The sequence below is a fragment of the Sycon ciliatum genome, chromosome 13 (genome assembly GCF_964019385.1).
Source record: "Sycon ciliatum chromosome 13, ocSycCili1.1, whole genome shotgun sequence".
Classification (NCBI taxonomy): domain Eukaryota; kingdom Metazoa; phylum Porifera; class Calcarea; order Leucosolenida; family Sycettidae; genus Sycon; species Sycon ciliatum.
In genome coordinates, this window is record NC_088655.1 from 12276090 (window position 1) to 12302938 (window position 26849).

At 46.2% G+C, this 26849-nt stretch overlaps 2 protein-coding genes across 2 annotated transcripts; one reads left to right on the forward strand and one right to left on the reverse strand.

The window, feature by feature from the left end:
• Positions 1-434: 434 nt before the first annotated feature.
• Positions 435-26509, reverse strand: LOC135829499 (uncharacterized). The gene is made up of 6 exons (XM_065341905.1): positions 25814-26509; positions 9712-9939; positions 7494-7690; positions 6906-7010; positions 2081-2223; positions 435-1707 (listed from the first exon to the last, which is right to left on the reverse strand). The coding sequence occupies exons 1-6, from the start codon at positions 26440-26442 to the stop codon at positions 664-666; spliced, it is 2346 nt and encodes a 781-aa protein (XP_065197977.1). The 5' UTR covers positions 26443-26509; the 3' UTR covers positions 435-663.
• Positions 18595-20359, forward strand: LOC135829349 (uncharacterized). Its single transcript, XM_065341755.1, has one exon. The coding sequence runs from the start codon at positions 18823-18825 to the stop codon at positions 19759-19761; it is 939 nt and encodes a 312-aa protein (XP_065197827.1). The 5' UTR covers positions 18595-18822; the 3' UTR covers positions 19762-20359.
• Positions 26510-26849: the final 340 nt, after the last annotated feature.

A 26849-nucleotide genomic window follows, 5' to 3' on the forward strand; every position in this document is an offset into this window, starting at 1 on the left:
ATATTCCCCCTTGCTATTTTCGGTGTTTGCAGGAATCGGAGGATTCTCCCTCCGATCAAAAGCCAGCATTGCCGGTGCCCATAAAGAGGTAAAATAAAAGAATACAAGAACAACAAAAAAGAATGGACTCGGATGGAGAGCCAAGGCTTAATTTATAGAAAATAAAAAACTTGCAGTTCCTTGGTCCTTATAATGTTCTACTTGAAGTATAAACAAAAAAAGAAATCAACAACAACAACAACAACAACAACAACAACAACAACAACAACAACAACAACAACAACAACAACAACAACAACAACAACAACAACAACAACAACTCTTATTGGCCACTGGCTATCGTGAGAATAAAGATTTGAAACAACAACAACAACAACAACAACAACAACAACGACAACAACAACAACAACAACAACAACAACAACAACAACAACAACAACAACAACAACAACAACAACAACAACAACAACAACAACAACAACAACAACAACAACAACAACAACAACAACAACAACAACAACAACAACAAACTTATTGAGGGAATAAATATTTGACACAATAACACCCTTTGTAACACGGTGAGGATAAATATTTCAAAAACTAGTGAGTAGTGCAATTAGCGCTACGAAGCGGGTTGGTTGTGCGGAAATGCCATGGAGCGTTTCATGGCGCCTGATATAATATACGGGATTCTTCATCTGGCGGCGACATGAGGTTCACACGCGGGTCCATGCTAGTTAGAGATTGTGTAGTGCTAGTGGCGACGGCTTGTACTGCAGTAACACCAGCTGCCAGTGATGTGTCAGAGGGAAAACGCTGTAAGCTACTACTGGTATACCTGTCGGTGCCACTGGAGCTGGGTTTGAACACGGGAGCAGTACCTGTAGACGCCACAGAGGGCCAAGGCATACTCCCATCATGGCTGGCACATACTCTTAGGCTTCGTCCTTGCGAAGCTGGCGTTAACTGCGGCTGCATCAAGGCTAGCTGCTGTTGCTGCTGATGCTGTTGCCGCAGGTTGTACTCTTGTTGTTGCTGCTGTTGCTGTTGCAGCAGATGACACTGCTGGTGTTGCAACTCTTGGTGCTGTTGCGCGGCCATGAATGTCGTTGCTGCATGCCTGTGTGTGGATGCGCAGTCTTGCCCTGGCAAAATCCCTCCACTGTCAGGCAATCTAGCAGGGTAAGGAGAGGACGCGACTTGCGGGAGCATTGTCAATCTAGGCATACTGCGCTGTGCCAGTCCAGGCATGAATCTGGAGTCAGGACTGGACATAGGCGAGCTGAGTATGGGGCTTGCTAGACGTGCCTGGCCTGGGTCCGGAGTCATGGCGGGATGCAGTGCTGGTGGTGGTGATATTACTGTACTCAGCTGGTGTGGCATCGTAGGGGCTACTGCGTGTGCCGTCCAGTACTGTGGCAGGTCCAGAGTCATGGCGGAATGCTGTGACGGCGGTGGGGGTGATGCCCTTAGCCCAGGCAGCATCGGACTAGCTACTGGTGGTGCGGCTCCGTACTGAGGAGATAGCACTTGACCTTGTGCCGTCATTGCAGGGTGATGTGTCGCTGGCGATGTTGTCAGCTGATCCTGGATTGCACTAGCTAATGGTCGTGCTGTTTGGTACTGAGGAGATAGCACTTGAACGTCTGTCGTCGACACTGTAGTAGGTGTGCGCTTGTTCCTTGCACGTTGGTTTTGAAACCAGATCTGACACAAAGAAATCACAGAAAATAGCGCAGGTGTGGTGTGAGATACATGTAGATAGGGAAATGGACAGTTACATGAGACAGAGATAGAGGAAGAGAGAGACAGAGAGAAAGAAAGAAAGAGAGAGAGAGAGAGAGAGAGAGAGAGAGAGAGAGAGAGAGAGAGAGAGAGAGAGAGAGAGAGACAGACAGAGAGAAAGAGACAGAGAGAGAGACAGAGAGAGAGAAAGAGAGAGAGAGAGAGAGAGAGAGAGAGAGAGAGAGAGGGAGAGAGAGAGGGAGATAAAGAAGGTAGAGAGAAAGAAAGAGAGAGACAGTACTTCTCCATGCCACAGTCGAACATCATCCCACCCCGCTGCTAAATGCCAACGCACCTGTATGTTCCTCTTCGGCACACCAGCAACCTTGGCGATCTGCAACATGTCTTGGCTGTCGGGATTGTCTTGTTCCTGAAAGCATTTAGTGAGATACGCCGTCTGCTCCGCCGTGTATACAGTGCGTGACCTTGGTTGTCGACCTGCATGTCATCACCATAGAAACAATCCATACAACTATAGAGTGATTTCACATCGGTCACATGACGATACAGACAGCCATGGCAGCCATGTTGGCTCCAATGTAAGTCCCCCCCCCCTTCTATGGACCACATTATGTTGGAGATGTCGGCCATGTTGGAGATGTCGGCCATGTTGGATCCAACTCAAGTCCCCCCCCCCCCCCTCCTCCCCCCACGTCTATGGACCACATCATGTTGGACGTGTTATGATGTTGATTCCAGCTCCATTCAAGGCGCGCATCTATGGATGGGTCACATGGTGTCTGTAAAAAATGAAATGAATACGTATTATGCAGGGAGGGTCAAGAATCACCCTTGCGCTTCGATGGAGCGACACCATCCCATGATTAGTCATCAGATGCAGGTGCTACATGCGGGGGGGGGGGGGGGGGGGGGGAAGATAGATCAGATCCACAAAGCAGAAATCTCGAGATCATTTGGGGAGTTACTGAGTACGCACAATTCCAAGATGTGTGCACTTTAAAATGCATGCTTTGCACACTCAACTCTGACCCCGGTATCAACCGGCCAAAGAACATACATGTAGTAGGCCAAAGTTTGTCACTGAGGCAAACTATAATTGAGCCATCGAAGCATGTGAGAGCAACAAATTAATACCGATCGATTTCTTCTCTGAAAACCACAATCGGCCAAAGTTTAATGACGGCCAATGGTTTCATTTCGAGATCGGCCAAAGTTTCTCACGGGCCAAAATTCGCTGATTTACAGCAGTAAAATACCTACTCCCTGGTACCAAGAGTCCATAACCCAAGAGTATGCAACTGTGATTATGGGTGCGTACGTGCGTGGCGCGCTGCCTTCATTACGTAACTTGTCTTCATCACGCTCTCAAAGCATGCATTCAAACTCACAATTTCTCGTACGAGCCCATCTGTTTTTGCTCGATTCGTTCCAGTACCTACGCGATCTTTAAATTCTGGCGCGTGAACTCCAGTTCCGTACGAAAGTTCATTTCAAACCAGAGGAAAAGTGCGGTGCTTGATTTTCCGCAGGGCGCGGACTGCAGCTGAATGATGTAATGAAGGCAGCGCACCGCGCGGTTGGGCCATAGAAAAGAGATTACAGTTGCATACTCTTGTGTTATGGACTCTTGCTGGTACTTCATTTACCAGTACTCTCTGGTGTGCACCTCTTGTAGTGAAAGTACTCAAAACTGATTGCTACACTAGTATATAAATCAATGATCATTTTCACTGTTAGGAGATCCCCCCGATAGGCTATGCCTTTGGGAAATCCTTTAAATAATAAATATATAATCCAACATATTATGTTGGACTCAGTAGAGCGTCCAGCCCCTATATAGAGTCCATTGGTCTAAAATCCACTGTACAGAGTCCAAACTTGGAATCAACTGTGAGCTCAAAGTTTAGATGAACATCACTCCCTGTATAGAGTCCAGCCAATTGGCTTCACCCGTATATAGTGTCAATTGGTCCAAAATCAACTGTACGAGTCCAAACTTTGAAATCAACTATAAAGAGTCTTTATGTGGACAACACTTCCTGTATAAAGTCCAGCCAATTAGGCATCCCCTATCCAGAGTTCGAAATTAGACATAGGATCTGCTGTAAGCAGTGAATATTAACCAGAAAACGGCCTCTCCCTTTAATCCTTTACATCATTCACTTCTCAAGATAAAAAAATAAGTATTGAGGCGCCACTGCAGCCACTTCATTACATGAAAAACCCTACAAACACCGTCCTCAAATCAAGTGGTCTCTTCTCAGACGCTGCAAATTACAATATCTCAATCATGTAGTGTTGCCAAATTATTGTGCACGCACACACATGCACACACCCACACAACGCCAAGAAAATATCTAGAAAAAAACAAGAATCGAAAGATAATAATGGAGAGCCAAGGATTAATTATTTGTTTTCAAATTATTGTGCGTGCGCACACACACACAAACTTATACAACGCCAAGAAAACACCAAGAAAAGAGTAGAGACACAATACACCCGCAACTCCAACAGCCATGCAAACGTCCACCCATTTACACGTAAAGTCAAGAGGGATAACACATAATTATACGAAACGAATGCATACGTGGCCGTGGGCGGATGCACGCACATTTACATACATGTACATGTAGAAGTGTAAGAGAGTAACATAGTGCAGTAGTCAGCATAATACTAGCACATGCTGAGACTGCAATAGCAAGCTTCACCATTGCTCATGGCCATGCAAATGTTCAGCAGCACTCAGTTCCGCAAGCTTCTGAAGATCAGCACACCTGCAACAAATACATAAAACAAGGATACGCTTATTACCGTAATGATGCATGGGAGCACACAACTACCAAGTTCTCAACGAATGTGATGCTCAATGAAAATCCATCCACTCAAAGACCTGTGAACAGGTGACGGTGGGGACAATAATCTATTAGTAATACGAGGAATAAGATCGTTGAATTGAAATGAGATAATTTGAACAATCTGTACAGCGTTGCTGTCAGTCAGTCTTACCCGAGATGGAAATGCAATGATTTGTTGTCACGAGGCAGTTTCACTGACACAGTGTCATGTTTGTCACATCAAAACGGTTCATGGAATACGAGTACATGTATTAGCTTGTGAAGCTTTTTCTTGTCATCGGCATACAAGAAATCCTCCTCCTACTACTACTAGTACACTGGCACCGCGTTTGTGGATCCCATTGTATTTGACATCATACTAGAGCCTAGTAGAGGAAGAGTGTCGTGGAGTTCACAAAATTATCATAGGGCCAAACTAAAGAAGGTGTGTGGTTCGACTCACCCGACCGACCGTACAATTTCAGCCCGACCGTAACTTTTTTTCGGCGGGCTGTCGTGTGACTGACGTACGTGGACTGAACACGTCCACGTCTACGTGCTGTGCGGCGTGAGTCTGCGGACGCAGGCGGCTCCTTTTGGACTTGACTTGTAGTTGTACTGCAGTGCAGTGCAGTGAGTGGTACGACTGCTGCCTTGTGCTGGTAGTAGAGTCTACTCGATACGCGTATACAGTGTATTTACATGTACTAAAAAATATATAAAAAAAAAAAAATCCGCCCGCCCGCCCGTAAAAAAAATGTCCATGTTAGTCGAACCACACACCTTCTTTAGTTTGGCCTAGGGATAAAAATATATTTCTCATGAAATAAAATAATAATTGATGATAGCTAGACGATTGTATACGATTGATGCAAAGTCCTTGCAGTCCTTGAGGACTATTACGAAGTGGTTGATTACTTTTAGGGCATTCATTCAAGCAACATCAAACAAACGCGATACGCTCCTTGAAAATGGAAAAAATAAGTATCTAATATTGACTGAGTACGAGGTCAATATAGGAAATAAAAGCCGAGTAAAGGACCGAGGCGAAGCCGAGGTCTTTTACGAGGTTTTTATTTCCTATACTGACCAAGTACGAAGTCAATATTAGATTTATCACGACAAACAGTCCGTATTTCAAATTCCAGAACGATAACCTCATGAATCCCGGTTTTACGATTGCACAACCGTTGCACCACCACCTACTCATGCAGTGACACTGACAATGCTGCACTAGGCACTGTTCAACTGGGCAACCCCTAAGCAGTCAAATATAAGCAGTCAATATAGCCCTAAGGAGTGACATATGCAGGAATATTTGACTGCTTAGGTATGGCAAAAATCTATGTGAGTCAATACTAAGGGAGTGATAAGCATTATTACGACAGAACAGCAGACCAATCGAAACGAGTAAAAGCTTCCTTACCTCAGTCATCGTCCTGCCATGTAGTTGGACAGCCTTTTGACACGGGGGTACAGGCAGCTCTTGTCCAGACAAACAGGATATCCTTGTGGCGTCGAACGAAAGAGAGTGTCAGTGTATCTGACTCGTCAGATTGGAACTGTGCTGAACTTTTCTCGTTCTCCGCTTTCTGCTTTCATCCCTCGCTCTGATGAAACCATTCAAACGTCTTACTGGCAGCAATGGCCAGCCAAACAGGGATCCTTGTGGCGTCGAACGAAAGAGAGTGTCGGTGTACCTGACTGGTCAGATTTGAACTGTGCTGAACTTTTCTCGTTCTGCAATTTCATTTCTGCTTTCATCCCGCGCACTGATGAAACGTCTTCCGAGAACCACAAGACGCTTTCCAGATTTGATTTTGAACGTCTTCTTATCCTCCTTGGTTACCTCGAGAGAGATTACTGTCAGCAACTGCACAGCAGAACTGGCAGCCATGGCTGAAGTGAAGAAAGGAATGCGCTGCCAAGAGGCAAGCAAAACTGAAAAGGTGTTTGTTCTCTTTTGGGCACAACTCACAGGACGGCGTGACTGGATCGACTGGACTCCTGGACCGTGAATAGGGGACTTGTAGAAAAAGTGTACTCCTTATAGGGGATTGCGCGGCAGGATGAAGCTGATCAAAACTGAGTGGACTCCTGGACTCTGTATAGTGGATTTTGGACCAATGGACTCTATATAGGGTGCTGGACATCATAATTATAGTGCATGGACTCTATACTGAGTCCTACATATATAAGATTGCATACTGCCTAGCTGGTTGCAAGTGACCCGGGTTTCCTTTTCCAAACAGATCCAAGTGCCACCAGGCGGATGGCTGACTCGGCTGACCAGCCCCTGGAGTAGACACGGAATGATATTCGTACCTTTCGCACTTACGGAGTCCCCTGGACGTTCCTCACTGGAACTCCTCCGCCCTGCTGAGCTAGATTGTCTTGAGTCTGCAGACATATGCCTCAGGATGCCACCGCCTGACGACAGGGAACAGTAGAAAGTAATAATTATAGCGTTTCTTTAAAAGCAATGTGCCGGCCACATTGGTCATACAAAACTCTTCTTGAATAATCCACCACCTTGCTACACTTGTGGGTGTGTATAGAGGCTTGAACAGTTGACATTGCAATTGAACCGAGTTTCTTGCCCCAAGCTGAGCTCAGCATTTACTGCAGTTGAGAGGGCAGTGTTCTGTTTGGGGAAACTTGGCCTCCGATGTACCCTGCCTTGGACTAGCATTGCAATACAAAACATGCAAACTTGAATGGGACATACCTTCTCCAGGGACTCACAGTGAGGGAGGGGGTTGGGAGTGGAGGGTGGTGGAGATAAGACACCGGTTCACACGATAAACGCAGGAAATACAGGTTTAAATGCAGTGGGAGGGGAGGGGTTTGGGTGTCCCCAGAATGTGTGGTAACTTCCCTTTGAAGCAGGGTATCAACAAGCATGCTGCTCACTTGGTGTTTCGGCTTTTGGCTGCCTAGCGGTTGCTGTGGAGCTGCTGAGGTCAGACATGGAGCTGTGAGTACTGAGTCCTTGTGTGGTGACTGGTGGGCCGGTTGATGGCATGTGACCTTTCCTTCCCATCTCCACAACCTTCTCTGAATGTCTACAGCCGCACGGATAGCAGGTCACTTTGCCGTTTTGATCGAATCTGCAGTAAGAGAGAGACCGAGAGATAATAGAGACATAGAGGGAAATGAAGAGAGAGAATAAGTGAGAGAAAAAGAGAAAGAGAGGGAGAGACAAACACATACATAAATAAAAAGAGAGAGCTCACTGACTTGTCAGTTTGAGCACTCTGGCAAGGTACGTTCGGGCCTGATTGGAAATTTTTATTTCCATTGCTATCAGGTTCGGCCTCATTTTCTCTGTGCTGCGCTGATGAGTTCAAAAAGAACGAAACAGCATGCTGTCCGCAGATTGAGTAAATAAAAAGAGAGAGAGACAGAGAGACGAAGAGAGAGAGACAGAGATAGACAGACAGAGAGAAAGACGGAGAGAGAGAGAGAGAGAGAGAGAGATACAGAGAGGGACAGAGAGAGAGGCAAAGCCAGAGAGAGATTGTGCAAGGGAGGGAAAGCGTGAAAAGGAGAGGCGCGATTAACTATAGCCAGTTGCCATAAGATCTCTTGCCCCAACTCAATGGAGTAAACTCATTCAACATTATAGTCGCTGTGTGTTTGAGTGTGTGTGTGTCCCCACCTACAGGCTATAATTCAAAATGCACATAATATAATTGCACACACCTACTTGCAAACTTATATTGGGTATCCCGCCTACAGATTAAAGATAAAGGTGAAAGTAGCCCATAGTCAATTCTCCACTTAGGGCCAGTAGGTGGTAGAGACCTCCTGTTTCACAGAGCTAGACAGACAACGTAGTGAAGGTGATGTCAATCTCCACTCCTTCGTCATTTTTCTCCCCTGCAGAAATCAGGTACCCAGTCCCAGATGGGTCTCCTGGGAGTGGACATATTATCACCAGCAATTGCATACATGCAAATCTAGTTTACTAGATGCTATAGCCATGACGCAATGAGTGTGCAGGCATGATTCATGATTCAGGATTCATTAATTGCTGAAGTCTCGTGGTGCTCCTTTCAAGACTGATGATATGTTGGTTCTGGAATATTGCCAAGTTTTCGTGGGAATTCTACAATGTTTGGGTGTAACTCATCCATTCTATGTTCTCTACATATCTGTTCGATGCAAATACTTTGTTACTGGCCAATAGCACTAGGAATTCAGGCGGCCCGGACAATTTGGACACTTGAGCAGAAATGATCACAAAAACCTAACTCTCCTCCTCCATGCGCTCTAAATCCGACCATTGCCACCCTCGGTAGCCATTACTCGCGCAAATAATTTCAAACAACGAAGGGGTCATGGGTAAAATGTTAGAGCGCATGGAGGAGGAGAGGTAGTTTGTTGCATTATTCAACAGCCGAATGGTACCTTTCGCAGTTTTAGAAATGATCACTATTGACACAGACACCAGGCTACGACCCATTACTACTAGACCTGTTCTAGTTAAGGTCCAGCAGCAGCCATGGCTGAATCCACACACAGAGTGCTAATAGCGACACTGGTTTAGTTCTTATGATGTAAAACGCCTAGCATTGCTTCCGGTTTCCTATGCTTCCTTTAGCTTGGCGGGACCACTGGGAATCTCGGTGCTAGAGCCTATGCACACCCTACACGTGCTGGGGTAACCAGTATCGGCAGCACCGTGCTTTCATATACTAGTTAGCAAGCATTAGATCCACTGGTACTACCTTGAAGTGAAATTGCAGTTACTTTTCCAACCGGACTGGGCAACTGAGTACAGTACTCGGCACCCAGGACCAACAGACATACCGACAACCTCAGCCATGAAAGCATCATAGTAACGCAACACTGGATTGTGGAGCCGAAGCCACTCCAACTTCCAAATGATTTGCCAAGAAGGTAGCCTTCCGACAGGTTGGCAAACACACACGCAAACGCGCGCCCACACACACACACACACACACACACACACAAACACACACACACACACACACACACACACACACAAACATACAATCACCCACAAACGCGCGCGCGCACACACACACACACACACACACACACAAGCATACATATACACACACACATACACGCACACGCACATATACCACTCATTATCACCAACCTGACCAGCGCTCCTTTGGTCTGCCGCTGATTACACTTGGCGCAGGAGAAGCAGTCCTCGTGACAGACGATCAGTCCAGGGCTATCGTCAACTGCCTCACCACTTTCGTTGTAACACCCTTCAATTCTGTCCGTGTCGATGTAGTTTAGCTTGCCATCGAACACGAAGACCTTGCCCTCCGGTTGACCAGCGGCTTCTCCACACGCTGCGCACTTTAGATGTTCACGACTGCAAGCACCAGTGTGGAAAATGCAAGACAAGGACAAGCAGACACTCGCCCAGGATACGAAATAATTACTCGTCTTGTAATGCGGTCCATTAGATGCCAACTGCATTACCTGGCTGCGTTTCAAAAGCTGACAATCTGTGACTGAATGTGGGTCGCGAATATCGCAGGTCATGTGGTGTGTTCGAGCATTGCACCCAACCGAGCTCAGAGCTGCTTCTGTTGGAAGTTTGGGGGTTGAGGCGCATCATCAAAATCACCCCGGCCTCGACGGCCGGGTTGCAGCGGGGAGGGTGCTACTGCAGGTACAACATGTAGAAGGAGGTTTGTGCTCCAGATTGCTGTGTGCCAGAGCCCAGGCGCTGACACACAGGTGATGTACACAGGCGCACATGTCGCTGTGGTGATGTCAGCACGCCTTCACGGCTGCAGCTCCAGCATTTGCACTAGTATTGCCACTAACACGCCCAGCATCACGGCGCCTGGACGCTCTTCGGAACACTTTCGTACTGTGCACGGTCTCGCGTTCTGGTGGCTGTCGACTGGCAGGTTGGATGCGACGCACTTGGTGTTTGGGCCCATCCACTGCGCTGGTCTGCTCAGCGTGCTTGTTTCTGTGCTTTTTCCCATTGTGTTTATTTAAATTAGCCCACTGTGACAGCTCATTGTTCCGCACAAGAAGGTGTATATACCGCAGACCGTTTTCAATGGTCTCCATTGTTCTCCAAGAACGTGGAAACACCTTCTCAAGCTCTGCACTACAGCTTCTGTGTCTGGCGTACTCATGACAATGTGTAGTCGCAGCGGAAAAGGTTCTGATATGATAGGAGTCCGCCTGATCCAGGGATACACGTTCTACCCATAGCACTGTGGTGCATGACAATTATTCGTCAGGTCAATAATTATAGGATTCAGCTTGGTACTGGGTCCGACACATGCACACACAGGACTCACTCTACAAGCGTCAGAGTACAGAGCGATGACCGCAAGCGTAGAGCACGACTGCTCCAGTATTTGTAACGATCACTGTAACATATTCATGGTTTGAGGGAAAGATGCAAACGGGAAAAGTCTGAAGAAAAAATGAACTTTCACTACCAGGACTCGAACCAGAGACCCCCTTCGCTTGAATACAGGATCGCGAGTCCTTATTAGCAAGGTGTTCTCTGTTTGGTCATCCACTGATCTACCTGTATGGAGCTAGGACCCCATTGTGTACCAATCACAGTGTACACGGTGCATGGGTCGCCTACAATCAGTACATCTACAAGTACATGTATGACTTGGTTCCTAGACTTTCTTGCCAGCAGTTTCACCACTGACTCTGAGCTCCACTGAAAAATAGTCGAAACGACCTGTCTAGAGAACGTGGAAATCGTATCATGTCCATTTACAATGGACATGTAGTTGTAGTAGGCGCTTTGACTATTTTCATGTAAAACTGGAAAAGAACTTGAAACTGTCCTCCCCTCCACACTGCGCTCTTCGCCCTCATTCAAAACACCATAGCGAGGAAGTTCATTCTTGGATAGATGCTCCATATCCTCCAGATAGATGTTTCGCTCATTGAGAGGTCATCAGTGGAGGAAGATAGCGCATGAATAAAGGGAATGAGTATATTATCTATAGGGTAAAAGTGGCACACTTGCGCACTTTCTGCTTAGAAAAGTGGCATACCTAAAGAAGTCGAGGGTGACAAAAATTCTAAAGATGATAACGAAACGCAAAGTGCTGCTGGGAGTTGCATACTGCTGGCACTAGAATCTAGACAAGCACGTGAAACAGACACTCCATTACAGTATCAGAAGTTCGCACTATTGACTGGAGTATGTTGCCACACATATACATGTACATGTACATGTACACTCATAATGATAGATTGAAATAACTGGTTCCATAGTGACGAGCAAATCAGGTGAGACAAACGGAAAGCCAGACGACGCGACAGTACCAGAGGGCCGTTGGGCATTCACTACACTGCCTGCACGCCGTGCGAGGTTCCTTCGCTGGTACTCCTGCCGTTGACGACAAAGTTGTTGTTGCACACGTATCCAGTGGAATATAACAATCATAATATTCGGCGAGGAGAAAATATCGACTCGGCTGGTGAGCCAATTAAAATTATAGTAAAATAGGAGAAGGCAAAACTGACAATGTTTGTGCCATTTTGTCGCACTCGCTGACTGTATAAGATTTGGTTACGTTGGTGGACAGTTAGTCATAACTCGTAACATTTTGTCCTTCTCCTATTTCACTAGAAAATATCGAAGTATTGAAATGAAACAGATAAACGTGATCATCAGCAGTCACAAAGCAGCAGTCGAGATTATGACTCAAACATTTCTTGTGGCATTCATCAAGAATCAATCACCCCTGCGGGGTAAAAATGAAACATAATCAAAATACGTTTATAATCAGATAAATTACCCATAATCAGATAAATTAAGTGCTAAAAGTTACGCTATAATATCCACTAACACCAACAGCTACTTTAGAATCAGCTCATACGATAACAACGCACGACACTGATTGGACGGTACTGACGTTCTACACCTAACTACAGTGCTGGCAACTGAAATCCGACCCCCTGAGCGGTGCGCTCACATCGCAAAGACCCAACACTGGACAATAAACCTACGAAACAGAAGGCGCTAAAATGTGAACCCACCGCTCAGGGGGTCAGATTTCAGTTGCCAGCACTGTAGCAATCAGCTCTAGCACATCTTGGATGCGCACTCCAACAGCCCTCCAATTTGGAAGGTTCTGAGCTTAGAAATAACATAAAGAGGGGAAGGTGAGCGCAGCCCAGACAAGCACGAGCTGAAAGTCGCAGCTGTGAAGGACGTTGGCGGATGTACATGTACATGTATGTCTAGGACGATACTGGTAAGACCATCAGACAAAACGGTCAAACCACCATTCAAGGATAGAGCTGATTGCTAGTGAGGTGTAGAACGTCAGACGTTGACTCAGAACCGTCCAAAAGTGTCTTTTGCAAAGTCGTATGAGCTGATTGTAAAGTAAATGGTGTTAGTGGATATTATAACGTAACTAATACTTGTAGCTCATTGGTCCTCTTTTCTTCTTATAAATTATTCCCTTGCTGTCCACCCGAGTACTAACAAGATACATTATAATTATCTACAGTCATGGACTGAAGTACATGTATGCATGTAGGTCTCGTGTTACGAAGACCGATTCAATTTTTTACCGATTCTCGCAGGGCTAAGAATGTTTTTAAACCTCGTTTCCGTTATTTATCGCCCTTTAATAGTATTTCCCTTTGAAGCAATTGCACCTCCACCACATGCGCTCTCTGGCCGACCGGATCACACCAGCAACATGACTCCAAGTCGTAGATACTGACATATTATAAAATTTCCTACATACAGCGCTGTTTCAACCACTATAGGTCTGATCAGTGAAGGTTGAGAATAATGACTGGCTAGAAAAAATAAAGCCCTGTTACATGTACATGTACATGTATACACATACACATACACGTACATGTAGAATGAATTGTAGAAGAGAGATCTCTCGCTGAGAGGTAGCAGGCGTACTAAGTGCTAATATTTCTCTATCTGTCATCTATCTGATTACATGTACATGATTGTACATTCATAGTGGCATGAATGGCCTCTGAATCTGATTCTGTTTCAGTTGCACCCCGCGGTGGTGATTGATTCCTGATGAATGCCAAAAGATATGGTTTGAATCATATCTCGACTGCTGCTTTCTTGTAGTTGTAAAGTTTTTTTTATAGAACTGGCTGCGCACGATCATCAGCGAAAAATAGCAATGTAGCAATGTTTCCAGGTCCAGTTTTGTTTACGTACCATGCAATTAAATAATTCAGTGATTCCTGCGACCACGAGCGCAATACATGCACATGTACATGCCGAATGCGTCCACAGCCCTATACATCATGTACATGTATACATGTACAATGTAGGTAGATTGTTTGGTTGACAGTACATGTGCAGTGCTGGCCAGAGAAATCCAACTTAATGCACCCCAAATGTGCCAAGAGAATAGAGAAACGTAAAGGATAACGATTGGGAGTCGTGATAACAACTCCAGTACATTGTACAGTCATTCACTCTATCATGATTGTAACGCTTCACATACTTCAGTACCAGCACACGTACATGTACATGTGAGATCTGTTCTCCACGTACATGTACATGTACATCAAGATCTCTTCTACATGTACATGTACATGTGAGATCTCTTCTCCACGTACATGTACACGTAATATCTCTTCTCCACGTACATGTACATGTACATCAAGATCTCTTCTACATGTACATATACACGTAAGATCTCTTCTCCACGTACATGTACATGTATAGTGGCAGTGTGCATATTGATTGCTGTTCCTGCTGGTATCTCAGAAGTACCTCATGGGTGGTCGTGGCGGAGAACAATGGCGTAATTGCTCGCTCTCACATTTCGCACTTAAGAGCCTCTTGCAGCATTTACAAGGAAAACAGACCGTTTCCGAGTTCTTCCAGGCACGGCCGTATACTAGGCACACTGCACCAGCACAGATCCTCACCAGAGACGGTCGTACCCCTACTCTCTGACGGACAGAAGAAACTTAATGGTTACGTGATCCACATCCTGTGCCTTCAGGCTGAGGTGCAGTTGTCGTTGCAGCCTTATAGTTACATAAGGCCAAATACAGCGTGAACAATGAAGCTGATGCGGTGATGTAATGGTGATTGTGCTTTCTGGCACCGTATAGGTGCCTGTCCGTACCAAATCGTCGTATGTCCCGGATGGTCAGGTCGAGGGCGTGTACATCACGATTCTACCTTGGTCAAGTTGCGATGTACATGTACATTAGCATATTGGCTTGCATGTCCCTGCAGGCCGTCCCGCCAACGTTGATGGGCAACACCATGCAGATAACACCATGCAGATGGCCGTCAGCTCGATGGGTGAGCCATCCGCGCGGGTCCCAATATAGAATGTTACATTGTTTACTTGGGCTGCGCTGTGAAAGGGTAATTGAATCAAGGGCACGTTTTTCCTCTTACGACTCAACGCGCCTCTGTCAGCTTTCCAGTATCTGGTAACTAATTGATGTTCCTTTCAGCAAGCGGTCTTTTGTTCGCGCAGAGTGTAAATTAGCTGTTGGTTAGCCCACACTGACGCAAAGCTATAGGCAAACAAACGCCCCCTGCGGCCGCTAACTTAGTTGACGGCCTTCAATTAGCTCGCTGGGATACTGGGGCACAGTGCCCCCCGAGGGACCTGTACTTGTGGACGGATAGCGTTGAACTGCGGTTCGCTATTCCTGAGTAGATAACGTCTGGGCCAACGGACATCTGCTCATGCTCTTCACCAGTGCGTGTACCTGGGTAATGCTCGCGTTGCGCATTCCTGCGCTAGGCATTGGTAGATAACGCTGCACAGGCGGTGCGATATTATCAACAAGCAACGGCTGCACACATACACACCACAAAAGTTGATATGGCTGATGTGGTAAGCCCTTTGAGAAGTGTGTTCACGTTGAGAGCTGTACTGCCAGTCGCACCATATTGACTGGAGAACTTTGACTCACGAAGGTGCTGCGAAATGTTTGTGTTCTGGTCTGGCCTGTGCCGGGCTCCAGAAGGAATGCCCGGGTCCGACCGGGTATGGCGTCACCGCGTACCGGTGTGCATGACCCTCCGGGTTGCGTTCACGGTTCCAGAAAACCAGCCTCCAGCTTTTTAGGGTTAGTAGACTGTTCTCTTCCGTGTGTCATGTACATGTACATGTGCCTCAGCTGGGGTTTCACTGCCCGGATCATGCTAGTGAACGTCAGTGCGGTTGTTGTGAATCACGGAATACTAGTATTTATACACAGCTTACGTACTCTGGTAATAGGATTGTACATGTTGTGCATGTATACCGCAGCTGGGTGGGCTCCGTATCAGTGTAGTGCTGCCATTGCCATTGCCATTGGACACCGGGTACTCTTTAATTTGCGGCCAACTTCGCCGCTTAGCAATGCACGCTGCTGTGGCTCAAGTCGGACTTACCCAACTAATAGTAAATTGTCGCTGGCAAATCTCGCAAGGCTCTTTATCGGCTGATGTAACGTTCAAAGTTTGCCCTATGCTTTCCGCTCGCCTTTACAGGCTTTAGGCACGACTTTCACAGCCCCTAATACATTCCGTCGCCAGCATCATGTTTCACATCTACTTGAGATGTGAGTTTCTCTAGCACTCTAGCTAGGTTGGTCTTAGTTCAGGAAATCGACACCAAATATATCCTAGCGGGCTAATGAAATAAATTAATGGCTCTATTTGTGAACGGGTTTATTCAAATGGCCCATTGCGTGGAAGCGTAAAGTAAGAACCAAACTCCAAAGCAAAAAGCAGCCCAAATTCGGCAATAAAAAGAACACTCAGTTGAAGTACATTGTAAGTTGAAAAGTGGATTGTGAGGAACCCTGGCTCACACTAGCACTCACGTTGCGTGATGCGTCCTTCAGGATTCTGGAAGTGAAGGATAATATTCATGTACATGTATAATTATGTACAATCATGTAAGTGTACAGTGCTAGTACTCCTACTCCGACTTTTGTGAGCCCCGTTACGGCTGAAGGAGCACAGCATGTAATTACCCATTTCACAAGCAATGATGCATTGTGATGTGAAGTGGGGATTGTATGAGGAGCGGAGAGCGGAGATTTAACAGCTATCTCGAGCAAAGGAAAACCCGATTTCGGGTTGGTATACACTGTTATATCGAAGCTCGAAGCTCCGATATGCAACGTCGTTGCGCCATGCCACTATGCTGCTGCTTGCTGACAAGGTTGATTTCGGTGTTCTCCCTTGCGATCAATTGCCCCACTGCTCCAAAGTCTCAGTCCTAGTTTCTCTCTCTAACACACTCTCTCTGTCATCCTGCGTCTCTCTTCTCTCCAACCGTCAAGGAGCCTTGCCTTGATATCATTGCTTTTGTCTTTACTACTTGTAGTACATGAATATACCCACAGCTGATCATTATCCTAGCGAAGTAGTTATTATTCCAAGTACTAGCTTGACTACGTGAAACTCGAAGTTGCCACCCAGCTTCCTCTCGCTCTCTTGTATTACTATTATTATGCGAATTCCCGTGGCAGTGTCAACAAAGCATTTGAATGCTTCATCCACACGTTCACCTATCCTGGACACTGAGACAAAGCAGATGTAGGTATCTCCTAGGCTAGAGAATGAGGATCTATAACGGGGCTCTAAAAATCAATGATCAACTTTAGTAATAGTGGTTCACTTGGATAAAACAGTCCATTTTCATGTTCTGTAAGACCAGTAGAAGTATCAAGTTGTCAACGGTATATACCGTAGGTAGATAGATATCCTGTAGGCAAACACACCAGTTTCAAAACGTACTCAATCTCCGGAGAGCATGCTGTTTCGTTTACCGTTCTTTCGGGAGTAGAGCCATCAGGAGCTCCGGTAGAGAGTGCCTGATACCTGGATATTTTGTTCTTTGTGAGTTCATCAGAGCAGCACAGAGCAAAATAGACCGAGCCTGATAGCAATAGCACATGATAGCAGTTCCAAACGTATAACAGACGTCTTGCAATCGCGAGAGAGAGAGAGACGGACAGAGAGAGAGAGAGAGACGGACAGAGAGAGAAAGAGAGACGGACAGAAAGAGAGAGAGCGAGAGAGAGAGAGAGAGAGAGAGAGAGAGAGAGAGAGAGAGAGAGAGAGAGAGAGAGAGAGAGAGAGAGAGAGAGAGAGAGAGAGAGAGAGAGAGAGAGAGAGAGAGAGAGAGAGTGTATGTGTGTTGCAACTCCGGGTTTCACGTAATCACGATCACCTACATGTAGCAACTGAAATCAGTAATCATTATACATGACTCTACTACTTGAAGTAGTAACATTTAGACATTCCGGTTCTACATTCTAACATTGCACCCACCACTCAGTGAGGAACACAAGTAGAGCAGGCCTGCATAATTTTTTAATTTTTAATTTTTAATTTTTTTTATCAGGCCTGCATTATAATAATTATAATTTATTATAATATTATTAGGACGATAGACTATGTGTCAACCATGGCAATTACACCCGCAATGTTCTACGAATAATGGTCTACGTTTTGAGGGAAACGGCAGGAAAGAAGGCGGAGGACGCGCCGTGCTGGGAGCAGTGTTCCTGACCTAACTAAAAAAGACTAGAGTTCAGGGGGGGGGGGGGGGAGGGGGGGGGGGAGCTAGACGATGCTAAGCACGGCTGGGCGGTCATCTGTGTCTATGGCTACTAAGTATAATATTTTTAGTAGTACAAGTAAGTAGTTCACCACCCTCTCGCCAGCCAGACTAACTACCCTGCATATTAATAAATGACTTTATGTACATTGATTTTATCGCTAGGCTTTGACAGCTTCATTCATATCGACACGTCAACAGAGACATGAACGACACGACTTTTTGAAGTACAGTACTGAACATGACCTTTTACTAGTACATGACTGTCCTGTACTGTCGACATGTCCCGGTCTGTACGTAGACTCTCTACCAGGACTCTCTTAGTCTCTACCACTCCAGGCTGTGTCATAGATCTACATGCGAAATAAAATCGTCATCAGCTGCATACTCATTCATGCACCAGATCCACCTTTTCACCCTCACCAAAAATTCCTGATTTTTGCTGTCCAAAACAACCACTAGTAAATGTTTGGTTTTGAGAGTCCTACTCAGTGCGTCGCTAGCTGAACGTTAGGCGACCGATTATTTACTTGCTCACCAGGACATTACGTGGAGCAGTTCTGTTGTGAGCCTTCAAGATCAAGTCCCCTTCTCCGTACCTTGCCGGGTGCGAGACGCAGTATCTTGGAAACCAGTCGAAATATCCAATAATTATATTGGTGGCAACTGAAATGGCGAGCAAAATCGGGGCGACATTGACCAACCACCGTCATGGGAAGACGCGCGTGCGAGTGGCACGTGTGTGGAGAGCCAACGATGGAAAACAGGAGATGCGCGAGTGGACGGTAGAGGTACTCATAGCAAGTCCAATGGAGAGAGCGTTTACTGAGGGCGATAATTCAGGAATGACCACCACGGACACGTGCAAGAACATGTGCTTTCGCGTGGCCAAGCAACTCGCCGAGCCGTGCGGACCCGAGGTGTACGCGTTGAGCATCGGGGAGAATTTCCTAAAGTCGTTCCCGCTGGTGACTGCTGTTCAAGTAGAGGTATTTGAAGTGGACTGGCAGCGCGTGGCCAGCGAATCCGCAGTTCCGCACAATCATGGATTCATGCGCGTGGAGCCAGCTCGGCGTGGTGCTTACGTGCTGATGAAGCGGCGAGAGGAGAACAGGCCGGTGGTGTTCGGAGCCATTGACGGCCTGACCGTGCTGAAGACGACGCAGAGCGGGTTCGAGGGATTTCGACGCTGCGACAGCACTGCACTGCCGGAGACACGCGAACGCTTGCTGGGCACATCCGTGACTGCGTACTGGCGTTACGAACAGGGCAAGCGACATGACTTCGATGCCGCGTACACTCGTGTACTGGCGGCGATGAAGAGTCAATTCTACGGACCACCTAAGAGTGGTACGTACAGCCCATCACTGCAGTTCACCATGTATCAGATGGGCAAGGCGGCGATTTCCAGCTACCCCGGCCTCGAGTCGATTGAGCTGAACCTGCCCAACATCCACTTCATCCCGTACAACATGCCCGCCCTGGGGATGCCGTTCCGTGACGACGTCTACATGGCAACCAGCGAGCCGCACGGTACCATCCAGTGCACAGTCACCAGGGATACGGTTGCTAAGGAACCAAGCCCGGTGCGCATAGCTGCCAAGCTGTAATCGAGAGCCGTGGAGCATCGCCGTCAGAGAGCTCTCCGGTGCATTAATGGTACGTATGGTGAAGACCTACTGCGTGATTAGTGCCTGTGTGGTGATCTATAACGCTCACAGTCATCCGGTGTAGGGCACCCTTTATAGAAAGTTACATGAACACGGAGCCAACATTATGGGGATTACAAGCCGCATTCTCTACGAGCCAGGTTTCCGGAAAACCCGGTGTCACTATACGTTTTTTAGCGTTCAGTAAATTTCTTATTCCACATGGTCTGTGCCATTGCACAGTGTTGCCAGTGAAACTGCCTTATCAATGTGATGACGAAAACCTAAACAGTTACTAAGTAACAAATGCCGTTAGCTCGTAGGTTATTTTGGAAATACGGCATTGTTTGAATGCAGATGAACGTTGTCCACATAGTCGAGCAGTGATGCGATCTGTCAGTTGCTTTCCATACTTTAGCTGTAGTTTTGCTGTTGCTTAGCTTGTCAAATTAGGTGCATTCTGCCCATCGTGTACTAGTGTAGCCATGATTTTCGAGTTTGGGCGTACATACATGTCATGTCATGTCTGTATCAAAACTCAATATTGCTGATACTTGAAGACCACGGTGTATGTGGCCGGCGCTTGCAGGAGAGGAGCTCGGACTCTTTACTTAGCTCCTGCAGATATTGCATGGCTGTCAAACGACTTAAGCATGCGGTAGTCCTGTAATAGGTCACTATTCTGGGGGGGGGGGGGGGGGGGGCGGGGGCAGCTAAGACCTGCTCCCTCAAGAGGGCTAAGTCAGTGGTGTTGTGTCTTTGCACAAGGACGGGGATTTTCCTCACTCGATGCTTTTCGTCTGCGCCAGCTCATATTCGTATCGCAAGTACATGTATGTCATCCGTGCTGCATGTTTGTGTGTACTGGCATGCTCCTGGCTGTTGGCCGTCATTCGGGATGCGAAAGAGGCAAGGGAGTCCACCTCTGTCTATGCAATTTGCTGGTCACAGGGTCGTCGTGACAAACGTGGCGATCGTGTCTTTTGTGCATTACCGATGGCATATACATCCTGACCAGCGTGTTTTCGGTGCCCGGGCCATGCCTGGGCAAGTTTCAAGGTCGCTTTTGTGTCTCATGGCCTCTACGGTAGTAGTTCACCGGGTGTTAGTGGCCGTCGTGAGTTCCCTTTGGCAACGGACACGATAATTAATTTTTTTATTTTCATTTTTATTTTCTACTTTACTTACAGTAGCTGTACAGTACCTGCATGGATGCGGCTGATGGGGTTTCTCTGCACTTGTGCCAGTTGTTGTGAGACTTATCCCCTCACTCCCACCGTCAGGCGCTGCATCTACCGCCAGGGTTCACCGTGTGTTAGGGGCCGTCGTGAGTTCGGGAACGGACACAATAATTTAATTTTGCTTATAGTATGAGGCAGGCATAATAGGATGGTCTAAGACTGTGATTGAGAAACAGAGGGTGCCGGATTCAAGTCCTGCTTCAAAGCGGTAGGATTTTTTCCAGCCGTGCTGCGACCCGCAGTTACTTGGAAACTTGTGGCCTGGCACGAGGGAAACATTGATGCAGTGAATGGGATTTTCGGTCTTTGACTACATGTACTTCGTGGTGGGTCTGATTTACTCACCTCCCTCTGCATTAGGAGCTGCATCTGCGCCTTGATCCAAGAGGGTGGTGGCGTTCAAGCGGATGTGGAAAGCACGGTTTCCAGCCGAGTCTCACACGAACCGTGGATTTTTTTATTGTATCTACTGTGGTATAGAGTGGAACCACTTGCTCTGATAATGTATACAATACCTAATTTTGTTCGTGGAGAAGGTGGAGAGCTGGAGTGTGGACCTTTGTGCTGTTGGTTGTTTTTCTTTTTATTTCACGGAGAGGGCGGAGAGCCCAAACGTGTTTCGGAGAGAAAAGAGCAGTACGTGGCATGTGGCCTCTAATTTCCTAATACTTTGAAATTCTCCGTGAAGTCCGAATTTGAAATATCAAAGTATGTAGGGATACGAAATACCTCCAAGGGGGTACGTCTATGCTGGCTGAGTTGTTACCGGCAAGAAAAACCTGGCACACTTTACTGTTGCGCTGGGGGTGGGGGGGGGGGGTACGTCTGTGCTGGCTGAGTCACAGTGTTACAGGCACTAAGAACCTGGTACACTTTCCTGCATTGGAGGGGGGGGGGGGGGGGGAGGGGCGTGAGTCTGTGTGACAGTGTGTTAGTGGAAATGTGTTGTGTATGAAGTTGGAATTACATCACCATCATATGATTCCCAGTAAAAAAGCAGTAGCCTGTTGGGACTCCCCTAGTAAAATAATACAAACTGCTACTACTACTACTACTACTACTACTACTACTACTACTACTACTACTACTACTACTACTACTACTACATATGAGACCAGGCAAGCACGAATACTGCTGGCTTCAAACTTCCCCATGATTTGCACCGATCCTGTTCACCTTTCTTGTCTTAGCCACAGGATTCTAACACCAACACGCAGCCTCCACTTGCCTATGTACCACAGTTAATAGCTCGAAGTCGAAGTCTAACTAGTGTTCTTTGTTGAGTCCCAAGTACGAACTCACAGCACCAATCTGATACAGAACTGTAGTAGTGTAGTGCAGGCCGGATCCATTGAGTAGTACAGTACATGTATCATGACGATTCAAGCCGGCTGCATACCCTAGTCATCCAGTGCTCCGTTTGGTCAAGTATAATATGGACGTACATGTACATGTATTATGTACATGCACATGGCTACAGTAGTATGATCACTCAACTCTCAAGAGTACTTGCCTTGCTACAAACATGTACAGTACATGTACGTGTAAAAAAAGAATAGAGTTATCAATCGCCTCACTTCAGTTACGCATTAGGTTTTGTAGCTCACGAGGACGTTCTACAATGAATTTTGATATTTTTGATACTCAGTCCTATTACTGAATCTGACGCATGTCTAGTAAAAAGATATGTTTACGTATAGTAGTATTCGCATAGTCATAATTATTCCATGCGGGATCCTTGGAAGAGCAGTTATGCTTTGTATCAAGAAAAGGGGTTTGATTGGGACACACTTCAGGCTCTTGAACATTTTGAAAGTTTTGAAAAGGGGTTTGAAAAGGGGTTTGACTGCTGAATGGATGTGTGTTTGTGTTTGTGTGTATGTGCATGTGTGTATGTGCATGTGTGTGTGTGTGTGTGTGGTGTTTGGGGAGGGGTAGGTGGAGTTATGTATGCCTTTGACTTTCCACTAGATCTCCTTAGACGATACCTAAACTTTATTGATAGAAATTGGCTATAATGTTAGTCCAGAATTGTACCGGGGAGCGCATTCACGAGAAGCCACTCTCTGCATATTCAAAGTTATTAGGAGCTCTGAAGGACTAAATCCATTTCCAACAGAATGAATCCTAAGGGCCATGAAGTACCAAAGAAAACTACCCACATTGTAAGTTCTTCTTCTGCTTGTAGTTCCTTTTGCTGCCCACGTTCTTGAAAAACAAAAACAAAAATTTCTAGGGAGACGAATTCACCCTTGCCCACCTGCAACCTACCATGTTGATGGTTCCTTTGCCACTGGCAAAGCCTTTGGTTCAGTTTACAGTGCATGAGTTCTTGTGCTCTCAGAACACCGTCCGTATTAAGCCCCTGAAGCTCCATGACCTTCATCTCTCTAAAGTGAAAGGACCATCTAATCGAACTAATTGGCGAGGGAACAACACATTTAAGATTGCAACGAAGAAGGCGGTCTATTATTAAATGAAAATTAGTATTTATCAGCATGTACATGAGTGTACAATACTGTTAGTGCCTCACATAATTTTAAGATCCCCGATAGGCCACGGCCTGGGGAAATCCGGAACAGAAAATTATTTTATAAGAAGAAAGGAGGACCAAAGAGCTACAAGTCACGCTGCTAGAATAATATCCACTAACACCACCAGTCACTTTACAATCAGCTCATGCGATAACATCGCACGACACTGACCAACGGTACTGACGGTCTACACCTAACTGGCAAAATTATTACTTTAATTATTGTATCATCCACTGCCCTAGAAAGTGATATTGATTTGCATTTACATTGTACTTGAAAACACCGCCATTCCGGCAACAGGCTTTCAGCTGCACCAAATAAATAACTTTGCCAATATTTCGCACATTGGGCATTCTACGTTTCAAGTAACGACTCTGCTTTGTTGTGACCTGGCCAATGACTAGCCAAACGTGGGCAGACTGCAGTGGTACTACGACGTCATTCTAACATTGTAGCTGTACAGAAATCCTGTGATGATGGAAACGTGCTCCAATACAACAGTCCTCATGCTATTTGTAGCGCCAATTGAATCAATAGAGTTAGTCAGTGCTGATGGACGCCGATTAGCATTTTTACTACACGATAGGTAAGACCACTTCTGGGGAGGCGAGTAAACTTGGCATTGGCGTTCAGTTTTCCACCGACGTAGTATGTGAAATTACTCCATTCTTTATATGTAATCATATCTATTATTGTACTCCCAAACAATGAAATGAATGGTCAAGGACAATATATAGCCAGAAATATAGTCAGAGATTGACAAGGAGACAAAAATTGTGTCTGCGTGTGTTTGACAGGAGAAAGACAAGGAGAGAAACAGACATACAGACATACAGAGATCGAGATCGAGAACGAGACAGAGAGAGAGAGAGAGTATGTGTGTGTGTGTGTGTGTGTGTGTGTGTTTGTGTGTGAGAGAGAACGAGAGAGACACACACAGAGACAGAGAATAGAAATGTTTGATGTGAAGGACGCAAAGAGAGACAACGCTCGAAGGAGAGAGAGAGAGACTACTAGAGAGACAGGGGAGGTGGAGAAGCCGGGTAGCCGATAGCCATAGGGAAAGGGACGATATTTGAGACCTGTAATCTATCTTTCAAGTGGTGGCCTCCTTAATTACATTTGTTCCGTGGTTCACAGCACCATCTCCGCTCTCGATCTACTACTTGCACAACCAGAATAGGAAATTTCTAGTCCAAGGGCGAAGATCAGCAACATGCTCTAGATGTGCCTCTTATCGTTAACCTAAATCACGAACAATCTACTGTTATAGTCAGCGCTGACAGCACGCAGCCGTATGTGGTATGGTGCATCGTGAGATATACTATGCACGCCACTTATGTCTAAATACATTCAGCAACCTTCTAGCGTACTGCGCAATTTAGCACGATTTTTATTGTGCTTGCTGCCATGTTAGTGGGCACATCCCCCGTTTGGAATCGCGCAGTACCAGGTTATAGATGGTAGCAGCGGAAGCATGACAGCAGCCCCATTAAAAAATAATAGTACTTCAAATAATAATAGTAACGACCACGACGACACCAAGAGCAACAATAACAACAACAAACAAGGACAATAACAACAACAAAAACAGCATCTTACTTTCTCATAAACTTATATCTTATTGGCGATGGTGCCATCGTGAGAATAAATAATTCCAAAAACAAGAACGACGGCAAACATCATCACCAAATGGGGTAGTTTCCATCGAGCTGTTTCTGGCTAGTATCACTTAGATCACACATATCAACTTTCCTTATTGACGTCTCGGCATCGTGGAAGAACATAATTTAAAAAAATTGATGTAGACAAGGGAAAGGTTTCATCTTGGATACTGGAAATCACCCAGCCACTACTTCGAGTACACCAATAGTCATTGTGTCTTGGGTCATCACCTACTTTATGTGATTACTCCTTAGAACTAGGTAAAGCAACAACTGAGCTTGTCTCTCTTAGCTTCCTCATCTCACGTCTTTGGACATCCGGCACCAAAGACGTTCGAACCTTCACAAATAAAGCATACGTAGTCCTTGGTTGACCATTTGTGTGTGTGTACGAGAGAGAGAGAGACGAAGTGGAGAGCCAAATTTGTTTTCTTGTCCCACAAGTTACATGTGTACTTCTCCCCCTCGTAACATTTCCCATTTTGGATGTATTTGAAACAAAATGTGCTAGTACACTATCGGACAGTTAGTATGAATACACCCCTATCAATCCCAGAGACACGAACCAGCTTACCTTCTGTAGCTTGTGTAGTGCTGTTTGCACAGCAGGAGATCACCAACCAGGAACATTTCGTCCGATACATTTGTTTCTTGATCTGATGAAGTAACGTCTGTGTCTGCATGCTTGACGATTGCAGGTACATATGTACATCCGGACGCGCTGCAAGCAAGGCACTCCTCGTGAAGGTACCTGGGTTTCATAATCCTTGCTGGGGGCGGTTTGGATTTGGTCGTTACCGCATCAAACCCTGACAGCACATTCTTGGGTACGTCTGGGAAAGTTTCTGGTGTGGGGGTACTGGTGCTATCCGATGCCAGCATCCCTTCTACGTCCTCAGCAACTATAAACATTGTCCTTGCGTTGATTTCCGCCCGGCAATAGCAACATGTAGGCGGTGTTGGTTGAGCTGCTGCCGGCGCTAGCGTTGGCAGGGGCGGTGACAAAGCTTCACGTGCCTCCTGGCACGCAGTTGACTGCTTCTGGTCTGGCACAGGTATTGTGTGGTGATCCTCCACAGCTTCAGGATGATCCCTAGATCTTGTATCTGCTTTGGCGGATTGTGGATGTGCGCTTGCCTTTCTAGATTTTCTCTTCATCTCAAGATTCTGAACTGTCCTGGAGCCTTTGGCAACGACGGACATGTAGGCAAAACCTGGATGCAAGACAACTCCAAACTGCGCTGTGTCCCTCAAAGATCAGCACAATTACATATTGTTCCAACCTGTCACTGGGGCTGAGCCGGGGAACTAAATTCTCTCAGGGGTGCTGTCAAAACATATGTCTGTATCTGAACATTTTGCAGTCATTGTAATTCACCACATTTCCCTAAAATGTGCGAATTTTACAGATTGCCCCATTACGCCCTAGAAAAGTAGCAGTGATGTCGTGGTCTAGATCCTTTACACTCTTCAACTGAAAAGTGGACCGGGGACTCTCCAGTTCTTTCACAGAGTGCACTAGCAGCACAGTGTGAGAGTGGTATTGCCATGGCCACTCACTCACGCGTGCTGCACCACACTTTACCATGGAGGTGCAGAGCTGATACTAG

Coding starts and splice junctions, on each gene's coding strand:
- LOC135829499 (XM_065341905.1), bottom strand. CDS start 26,442: ATGTCCGTCGTTGCCAAAGGCTCCAGGACAGTTCAGAATCTTGAGATG. Junction 7,691..9,711: donor ACCAAAGGAGCGCTGGTCAG/GTTGGTGATAAT, acceptor CTCTTACTGCAG/ATTCGATCAAAACGGCAAAG. Junction 2,224..6,905: donor GGACTCCGTAAGTGCGAAAG/GTACGAATATCA, acceptor GATGACATGCAG/GTCGACAACCAAGGTCACGC.
- LOC135829349 (XM_065341755.1), top strand. CDS start 18,823: ATGGCGAGCAAAATCGGGGCGACATTGACCAACCACCGTCATGGGAAG.